This window comes from Geospiza fortis, unplaced genomic scaffold, assembly GCF_000277835.1.
Source record: "Geospiza fortis unplaced genomic scaffold, GeoFor_1.0 scaffold98, whole genome shotgun sequence".
NCBI lineage: Eukaryota > Metazoa > Chordata > Aves > Passeriformes > Thraupidae > Geospiza > Geospiza fortis.
In genome coordinates, this window is record NW_005054306.1 from 7,438,063 (window position 1) to 7,449,045 (window position 10,983).

Here is a 10,983-nt window from a genome sequence, read left to right on the forward strand (position 1 = left end):
AACAGGAATCTCTGCAATCCATTCAAGTTGTTAGCAACATCCTTATAAACTTTCTACTCAATGCAGTAAGAGTTTAAAAAAAAATCCAGTCATATAGAGGAACAAGGCTTAAATTGTAACGTAGTAACAGTTAACATGGAGGGAGATGCTAATTTATGTTTATGCCATTCATAAATGTAACTAATTCCTTCCAAATATTTCATTGTTACCGCTTTTTCTATTTCAAGGATTAAGCCCCGGGAAGAACAGCGGCACAGAGAACAGGGAACAGAAGAGGGTGCAATTCCTGAACATCACAGGAATTCTGGAAACGGACCAAGAAGAAACTGACATAAAATTAGAGAGGTTACTCCAGTATGCTTTCCGGTTTTCATTGTTATTACAAAAAACTTAGAGAAAGCTGCAAAGAGGACTGGTGTCAGAGACATTAGAGGGAACTGAACACTGCCTTTTTTCCTGCCGATCGTCTTTCTGCCTTTACGGACAGACTTCATTTTATTCATACACAAACACCTAAGTTGCCTTCTGGTTTTTTTCTGATCTTGCTACTTAACAGACATTTTAAAAACAATACACCCATACACAGAAAATACTGTTTAGATGTATACAACCAACATTTCCTGCTTTGGGATGCCTCAGAAATGTTTTTCTGCAGACAAAGCTTGAGTATTCACTACAAAGGTATTTGTTGCATAAGTTGTATTTACTTATATAAGCCGAATAAGGCATAATCTTTTTAACCTATTGCACAGGACAGCTATACTAGAACATGCTGCAGGGGCAAAGAAGTGACCTCTGTGTAGCTGACAACACTTCTACAATGCTGACTTTCATGCCTGCCGCTGACACAAACACAAGTCATTGTCATAGCAAAACCTTATCTGTCAGCCCTCTAAGAGGAAGAAAAAAACCTTAAGAGATTTCTTTCACCATGTTTTGCATTGGGAAAAACCCATACCAGTTTTCTTTTGAAATTTGATGGGCTAAGAAGCATTTAAGATGGTAAAAATAGTTTATGGTAATAGTAATTGTTTTTAAAACAAACCAATCACAGTTCTCAAAGGAATTTAACATATCAAAAGCAACAAACTTGCTCATATTCTGTCTGAAAAAAAACCCGGCAGCTGTTAACAGCTACTACTCAAGTGAGGTTGCTGCAAACAAATGCCCCATGAGCAGACAGACAAGCATTCTTGAGGCTTTACCCTCTGCCCCCTCCATTACCAGTCCCCATTATTCAAACTTTCATTCTACCCCAAACCTGGGCTAACTGATCAGACTTGTCATTTGCTGAGTATTTCTCACTTCCTCTTACAGACCTCTAATTCCCCCAACGTGAGGAAAGTCAGAGATTCAGGAAGTGAGATGGAGTAACCATGCTTCATGCGCAAGTGGTCTCTGCACATTGTTCTTCCTCAGTGCTGCTTTTATGCTGCCAAAACCGATGTGAAAACTCCATCTGACTTATCACAGAAACACAAGCAAAGCCCTGAAAAAGGTTTTCTCTAACAGTGAGCTTTTATGTTCTACTTCAAAGGGAACTTTTACAGAAATTACTTATTATCAGCACACTGAAATCACGGCTAAAACAAAGGATGACATTAAATACATTAACTGGACTTTGCACTAAGAAAAAAGTTTAATCTGTGCATACATTGCAGTAGAAAGAGGTCTGCTGAACAAAAACTAAGAAAGAGTGAAGTATAAGCCCTCCAGAAATGGATAGTCTTGTCAAACTGTTAAAAAACAGAGATTTACAAACTTTTCTGTGGGGGATACAAATAATCTGCTCTGTCAAGCCCCAGGCTACAACTCCAGGCCGCAGCAATGGGTTTTTTCTGGCTACAAGGAACTTGTGGCCTGTATCCCAAATGCCTCAAGTCCATCACTAAGTGCACTATTCTGTCTACAGTGGAAAGGATTAAAAATGAGTCCTGTGATTTCTTCAGAGAAGGCTGCAAAGGCTACTTGAATATGTACATTAAATACTGACTAGCGACAGGAATGTTTCCAGTGTTCACAGAAAAATAGTCTAAGGCTACAACTGTTCCTCTCTGTGGCTTTTCTGAAACTGATCTGACTCCTGCTCCCCTTCATGAGATCCTGAGCTACAGAACTGCTGAACACAGGCCAGAGAGTCTTCTTTGACGTTATAGCAGCAAGGAAAAGTGAAAAGTCCTCCCTGAAATCCCCCAGCAAAGATGCATAATGACTGGCATGCCCAGGTCTCATGATATTAACCTAAGTACAGGTGAGAGAATTTTGCAATGCTCCTTGTTTTTCTCATCAGAACACCAGATACCCACCACACTCCAAAAACACAGATTACAGGACATTAAAAACATCTACCTGGTATTTCACCTGAGCATGATGAAAATGACCTGGAATAAGAGGCAGAAATTGTAGAGTTTAGCTGGGAGAGAGGTCATTTCCTTCACAGCAGCCCCTATGGTGCTTGTTTTGGGAACACAGCACTGTCTCTGCTTTTGCTGAGAAGCACTGACACAGCACCAAGGCCTCTGCCACCCCAGAGAGGGGTGCACAAGAGGCTGGGAGAGGACACAGCTGGGACAGCTGACCTGAAATACCGAAGAGATTCCATACCATTCAATGTCATGCTCAGCAATGAAACTGAGGGGCAGGTTTCTTCAGAAGTATTTGTTGCTCAGAGACTGGCTGGGCATCAGTCTCCTGGTGGTGCATTTACATCACAATGTTCACTCACTTTTTCTTTCATTATTAAACTGTCTTTATCTCAAATCTGAAGTTTGGGAGTTTTTTTCCCGGTTTCTTGCCCTTCTGATCCTCTCCTCCATCTCACCATTTAAACATTCTGGTACAACTCAGTGACATAGCTCCAAAATCCATCATATGACAGAAATTACTTTTTGCACAGTAATGAGGAGAATGCCACTAAAGTCTAAGTAAGCAGAACTTCTTCTCACTGAGTTATTTCCAATTAGAACAACAGAAATAATTTTTCTGAGAAACAACTACTGATGTTAGCTGAAGGCAAAATGCACCAAGTTCACTGTGCAGAACACTCCCACTAGCCAGAAAAAAGCCCTGCTGGTATTTTTTATGTGAGGAAAACTGAGCATACTGTGAGAGCTTGTTCCTATGGAGAAACTGTCACAAAAGAAGGCAAAGTATGAAGTTAAAGCAGCAGCTTTAACTTCAGAACATTCATGTACGACACCAGTAAAGTGCCTTTAGTTTAGTTCAAGCCAGTTTCAAATTCAGAGTACACAAGTTCACACGGAGTATGTCACTGTTACTTAAAGCAGTTTCTCCATCTTATTTTAGTGGAAAATTATTAGCATAATTTTTCCCTATTCATGAAATCCTGGGAATAGGCTACCAGAATCTGAAATAACCTTTTTTTTATTAAATCCTAAAACCCCCCAAAAAATAAACAGCCAAACTCTGAGCATTAATCTTTATACTCCCATCAGCCATACAGACACTTTATTCTAGCAAGCCATGGCAATACCACTTACAAGGACTAGAGACTAATACAGGCTTAAGTGCAGTGCACATTTCTGATTGTCAGGGTAGATAATATCCAAGTAACACAATAACTCTGACTCACAGAGGGCTGGACACTGCTTCATAATGTGAGACTTGGCAAGCAGAAAGGAAGGAAACAAGAAAAAATGCCTCAAACATGATTATTTTCTACCTTCCAAATAATCAAGCCACTTCACCAAACATATGCCAATACTTGCCAGGATCCAAGGGCATAGAGATCAACCTCAATTCAATTAAAATCAGGAACTTCTCTGAAAATCCATCATCTTTCAAAATCACAGAACACTGTGAGCACTGCCAGCAATCAAGATCTAGGATCCTTGTGTTATGACACTTTTGTGATACCAAACTGATAGCACAATCTACATGTTTCACCTATGCATTGTCAATCCCCAATCCCATTATCTTTAGCAGCAGAAGAAAATCCCCCTCAAGATACTTCATAATTAAATTTTGTTTCCTGAAATTCACTTCTGCCCATCACTATATTGAATAGTTATATCTATTAACTTTTCTTTTTCTCCTTAATGAAAAAAAGCACTAGAATACCATGCTTGGGATCTGCTGGAAGAAAGAGTGCTTGAAAGAGCAAAACCAAGTAACTGATTCTGGTTGCCCATGTTCCTTGGCATATAAAGAAATGCTACAATTCAATTGAAGTAATTAGGATTTTTTTAAATCCTTAAGAAGATAATATATGCCCTTAAAAATTATAGACAATAATAGACCTCTGGGTCTCATAACATCAAAACAAGTTCCTATTCTATCAGCTAAGCATTCCAGAGAAGTTGTTGGAAGGTTATTAGAAAAGGGGTATATTAAAGTTAAATTGGAAGAACATCAACTCCTAAAAAAGTAGTAACTGATTCTCTGCATCCAATCTCTTTCTTCCAGGAAAGTAACGTTCTATGAATTTTCACACTATTAGTTTGCAACCAGCAATATTAAATTAAATGAATTGTATGTAACAATAAGGGAGAAAGATCTGGGGACTTTCCACAGCACAACAAGCTTATCTGATGAAGGAAAATGTTCTGGTCTGCAAGAATCATGAGCCCTGTATCTCACCACATTAATATCTAGTTCTTGTCCCTCCTGTTCTAAAAGGCAAAACTCAGAATGTGCACAAGAGAAAGAGCTCTGCTGGGGTTTAGAGACCATTTAATTTCTGCCAAGTCCCTGATTATCTAATTAGGTAACCCAAATAAAAACAGTCTCAAAAACACTTAAAATATAAACTTCGTATTTCTTCTGTAAGTGCTACTGAAAGAATGGTTATACACAGGTATCACAACAGTTGTTAAATATGAGTGCAAAAAGACACAAACTGACAGGAAACAAATAGAAAAACCCCAAACACATTAACTGTAGTTTAAACAGATATAACGGTAGTTTAAACAGATATAAAATGCCTTTTAATCTTTAAATTTAGAGCACTCTCAATTAAAAGTGTCAGATCTACCCAAACAACAACATTCCCACATTTAAGGTTTATAAATTTCTGTCCTCAGATCCCACATCAACATCATGCAATTCCAACTCCACTGCCTATTTCATTTCCTAATCTTCCTACCTTTGCACAAATAATATACAATCAACTGAATACATTTTAACATTAAAGGTTTCTTTCTCCTGTCTTTGTCAAAATTCATCTCCCCTCCAAATCACACAGGTTTGAGCCAAACACAAGAGGTACTTGTCTTTTTTTTAAACCCTGCATTTTCAAAGAGAATGAATGTTCCTGAAATAAGTATGAGTAAGAAGATGAATTTGAAAGAACATTTAAGATGTTATGAAAAAATCCCATTAAAAATATATTTTAAATGCACCTGCAGTCCATTCTCTGCATGAGCATATTTATTAGCAACTATATAGCTGTACAAACAAACTCAGCTGCAACCTTCAGAATTAAAGGAGATGTTAATGCTAATTCTCAAATTAAGTTTCTTATTTTTAGTGGCTGTAACAGAAAGGAAATAGCAAGGCCAAAATTCATTATCTGAGCATTGTTAAAAACTGTAATAATCTGCCAACTTGTGAAAAAAATTCCCCTCTGAAAAAGCCCCAGGAGCTTCTTCCCCAGCACCACATCGGCAGCAGATGGCCAGCATCAAGTCTGCAATTACCAGTCTGGGCTGACAGTCCCACAGAGGAGAATGATACTCTTTTCTTTTTGTGGATGTGTGCAGGGGGCAGCTTGAGAGATGCAGACAACTAGGTATCATAGGCATCAACCCCTTCCACTAAAAATAAACATATACAATCAATTTCCAGGCCTGTCATATGATTCCTCCATTAATCTTCATTTCACCATTAGGTTTCCCACCTTTTTTCTTTAACACTTTCTTTTCTACTACTTAAAAGTTTTTCAAACAAGGTGGTGGGAAATGTGAAACATTAAGGATGCAGTAGAACTAACCATTGTAAAGCATTGCCAAAGACAAACTTCACAAACTATCTGTTGTTGCAACCTTGCAACCTTTCCCCTCTTTATTTTACTCTCCCCCCACCCAGCCCTGAACAGATTATTCTCTTGCCTACAGAGGAGAACAGAACATCTGATGAGGAGCTGCTGTTTCATTTCTCCTTCATCTCACCCCTCAAATGGGGAAGCCCTCAAGAGGGGGGAGGGGAGGATATGGTTTTAATTCAAATGCTGCATCTTAAAATACTATTGTGCTGCATTTGTCTGGGAGTGATTAAAGCTATAAATAAATACACACCATGAGAGTACTTCATCCCCCCTACATCTCTGGGGGAAAAAAAACCAAAAAACTTCTGCATTAATAACCATTTATTATTTCAGTTTTACACTCAGTAACTTGAATATTCGAGCAAAACATTTATTTTGCCAAAGCCAACAACTGTTTACAAATGAAAGGAAGCAGAAAGCAAGTTATGAGCTGACAGATGCAACAGAAAGAGGGTGGAAAGGATTTTCTTATGTGCAAAAGAGGCCTGACAGACTTAACTGAGGCATTTGGACCTCTCCACAGGAATGCTCAGCCCTCCACACAGCCTTCTGTCTTACACTGATTCAGCATTCCTTACTTCATTTCTACTCATTCTTCCTGTTCTTCCTCATTCCAGCTACTCCTTTTGCAAAATTTATCAGGCATAGAAAGCTGCTGGAGAAAAGTATATCACAATCCTGCTGTCATTCATTATCTGTCTCAAAAGTCTTACTCGGGAAATAAGTCAATGCAAGAAGAAAACCTCAAGTCTCACTACATCTCTCTCATTCCAGCTTAATTCCAGTGACAGGTTGTATAGGGAGGGTGACAATGTTATGGAAACACTGCCATTGTAGAGGCTGTACCCCTCCCTGACAAGATCACCTTTGACTAATCATGATTTAATCCAAACTAAATTCTGACAATCTTTAGATACTGTTGATTCTTCTCAGAGATCGTTAACTATGTGTCAAATTCCATGCAATAAAACATTAATTCCTTCCCACCAGAAGTGGAGATGAGAAGAGAAAACAGGCTTTCCTCACAGCAAGATGAGCAAACTTTCTTTGCTGACACACACTATATGACACACACAATGAATACCAGAAAGCATTGTCCTTTTATCAACTCCCTTGAAAGTTTCTGCTTTTTCCCTACTTGTTTATCGAGTGCTGTAGTACAGGACATTACTCCTCTGTATAAATCTGGCACTTCTTGCAACTGCAATTATCAAAACATAACACAAGCACCCCCTTTGTGGCAGAGATGCAAGTTGATGCACACAACTCATCCAGAACTAAATTAATCAACCCTTACCAAAACAATTACTTGGCTCCAGCAAGGAAAAAAACTGCATGCGCTCAACAGCTTTGCAAAAGTACGGTTAGCTTGTGAAAAACATCTTTAAAATGTTTTGGATTGTTTCACTCTCAGAAACATACAGAACTTAGCAGTGTCAACTCACCTTCCACACTGTCAGAACAGGAGGTACCAATCCCAGTGTCCCCACTGTCAGAAGCTATGCTGTGTCTTCTCACAGGATTGTTTGGACTGCTTGATGAAATTGTTGAGGACTGCCACAGAGATTCAGTACCAGGTAACCATCCCACTGAGGAATAATCTGAGCCTACAAAAGAGAAAGCAGGAAGTCTGTCATTGGAGATAAACACAAAAATCAGCAACAAAATACTTGTGAAGATTAAAACTGAATCCTATGTTTCATAGATAAAACTTGAGCCAGAGTGTGTATGTGTCTTAGAGGGTTTTTTTGCTAAGTAAAATCCTTTTGCTAGATGAAAGCTTCCCCAAAATTCCAACCCATATATTTTTAATATTTTAAACCTTTCTTGTACTCTTTGACAAGACATTTATCATACAATTCCTGTCCTAGAACTAATCCTCAAATCACAGCAGAATTTTGCATTGCAAGCTTTCAAATACAAAGCAATGAATTAATTTTAGGACAGAAACCAGTGGAACATTTGGCCACTGAGATACAGTCCTTTTCTGCTGGGCATAAACCACATGACCTACATGATAAAGCCAGCAATAAAATCCTCAACACTGATACCTAAAGTAATTCCTTATGTAGCTGCACATAAACTGCCTTTGTGAGACATGTATCCTTATAGTGGTTTGTTTAATTTTGGTTATTGTTTTCATTTAAATAATCATTAAAATATTACATTTTAAAGCACAATTCAGAGCAGCAACTATTTCTTCTGTTCAAGGAGTTTTTAAAGTAGGCCACATATTCTCACAGCCAACCTCAGGGGAAAATTTATCTCAGCGTACAATCCCAGAAGACCATTACAATTTCCAATAGCCACTACCTAAATCTGAGCATTGTTTAAAGGCAGAATACTGATCACCACATTCATATTCTGAACCAGTACAGGTACATAATGAACCATGGAAAAAAGCATAGCTGCTCCTCATTTATATATAATCACATACATACACTCCCTCTAGCACTTAGCTTTGTATAGCACTTTCAGCAAGAAATGATTCATGAAGAAGCATCAGCTCACATATAATGTCTCTTGGGCTACATGACGTTATTTTTAGATCATTTAAACACTTTCAGCAGTGTCCATCTGAAGTCGTAACAGCAATTTGCCTCTGCAAGGACATTTGCTATTTCCAGCTGTAGTTGTTTTCCAGTAAACTAAATAGTTCAGAAAACAATGCAAAAATTAAATATGTGGGTATATATACAACCCAAATCCCCATACATGAATACATACATGGTTCCCATACAGCAGCTAAATCACTAGACCTAGTGGCTAGAGTGGTGACAGCTGCCTGCCAAGCCAGCTGAAAACTGAGGAACATGATAAATACTTATACACTAAATTGCTTGTGGCATGTGCTATTGACCTGTTACATGACATCTAAAACAGTCCTTTTTGTAGGTAGGTTCTTGAAGGCCTTAAATGCGCCTGTCCATCTCACTTGCCTCAATTTCATTCTCTGTTGAGATTACTGCCTCTTCTTCCCTTTAGCACATTTGCCTACCTTTTCTCCCTGTAATTTAAAATCACCCAGTTCTCCTTCCCCTTCATTCTGCTTCAGCCATACCTTGTATGGTGCATTTCCTTCTCTTCCTTAAGCTTAGTTTTGCCTCTACAGAAGTCTCTTTAACTATTCCAGTGAGTATCTTTCAGGTCCAAGGGTGAGGGGGAAGACCAGAGGAGCCAGACATGAACACACGTGCCCATGGCTCACCAGTCACACCCTGTAAAGGGGTACCAGCCAAGATTCCAGTGGCATACCGCTCCAGGTGTCATCCTTCATATCACCCTCTCTTGTGTCATCATCTAATGTACTCAAGTGTCACAGTTTTGCACACAGCTAGTGGGAAACTGGGACGTTTCTTCTTCTCTTACCATCCAGCACATTTTTCACTAATACACTGGCTGCTTTGGGAACAGTAATTTTACCACACCTCCCTCTGAACAGGGCTACTTTCCAGAAGAATTCCACTCCATCCCTCTCAAGCTGCATCTAGCTATTCAAGCAAGAGTCAAACTGACTTATGGAATGCCAAGCTAATTAAATCAGAGACAGTTCTGATTTAGGAGACATTTAAAATACATTTATAGAACAGGAATATAGATAGTTTCACCCTTCATTATGCTGCTTTCCACCATACAACTCTTTGATGACATTTCATCTTTTATGGTGTTACACAAGTGTTAAAAGAAATGTACCAGATAATTTAATATGGAGTAGTGGTAGCATTAAGACAGTATTAAGTGTCAAACCCTTCAGATCTCTCGGAGAAACGCTCAGCAGGTGAAACTACAACCATCCATAAACAAACGCCCAAAAGGGAGAGCTACTTTTCACTCTGGTAGAACTTTGAGGAATAAAAGCTAAAAATACCACAGAATGAGAGTAACTTAAGAAAGGACTTTCAGAAGACACGTACTCTAACCTTCAGCTGAAAGCAAGATAATTAGATCAGACTACCAGGGCCCCATCCAGCTGAGTCTTGAACACCTCCAAGGACACAGATCTCACAGCCTCTCTGGTTCTTCCAGCATTTTACCACCCTCCATTCCAAGAAAGTTTTCCAAACATCTCAAGAGTCTCTCATGTTCCAAACAAATTGTTGCAATATGCCCCAAAAGATGCAACGACCCAGGGCAAGTAGACTCAGTTAACAACCAGGGTGAACATACTAGAGGGGGCAGACACTGATTCCCATCGGGATCTCTGCAGGTACTGTGAGTAGAGAAAGTAACAGGCGCCACAAATCACCCTGCTGTAATCTATTCTCAGTTTTACACCTACACACAGACAGCCTGGCACCACACCAAGCCCCAGGTGTGTCCTTCAAGAAATGCTTTTTCTTTGCCCCCTGACATTAAGCATACTCCTTTTTTTTTCTGAAAAGGCTAGCTAATAATGCAGGAGTCTGCAGTTTTTGATGTTTCATGGCACACCTACACAATTGTGTTACCCTGCAGACCTAATGGAGATTCTGTTTCAGAGAAGGCCATTACAAATATGCAAGTGTCTGCATGAGAAAGTGAGTTCAATCATCTTTGAAAAGCTGTATCATAAACAGCCAAATACAAGCACCAAGATAGTAGAAACAAACCCAAATATTAAGCCTGAACAGTAAGTAACTCATAAAATAGGACCTTATAGATCTCATTAGTCCGAGACATTATTTAAAAATTTATATATTACTTTCTTTATTTGAAAAACTCACCTTCTAAGCCAAGTCCTGAGGAATCCCCAGTTGCTATGCACCTCATTCTATGCTCCCCATCTCCTTTTTGAACAGCTCTCTGCAAATGTACAATCTTTCATACAGCAAACAGCCCACACTGAAAGAACCAAGCGTAAAAGGGGAAGATACACAGGAGTCCCCACACTGCTCAGCCAGCACACCTGCCTCACCCTGCTGCTTTGATCTCTAACCTGCCAATCAACAGCCACCATCCATCTGCCCAAAATACAGAGTGGAGTAAGAAAAGCAAGCAAA

General features: G+C 39.1%; 1 protein-coding gene across 1 annotated transcript in view; it reads right to left on the reverse strand.

The window, feature by feature from the left end:
- CEP85L (centrosomal protein 85 like) overlaps nt 1-9,491 on the reverse strand; it is a 90,651-nt gene extending 81,160 nt beyond the window's left edge. Inside the window, exons 1-2 of the mRNA XM_031066723.1 lie at nt 9,374-9,491; nt 7,450-7,611 (exon numbers count right to left, since the gene is read on the reverse strand). Of these exons, the coding sequence (XP_030922583.1) occupies nt 7,450-7,611; nt 9,374-9,491 (280 nt within the window). The remainder of the gene's footprint in view (nt 1-7,449; nt 7,612-9,373) is intronic.
- Nucleotides 9,492-10,983: the final 1,492 nt, after the last annotated feature.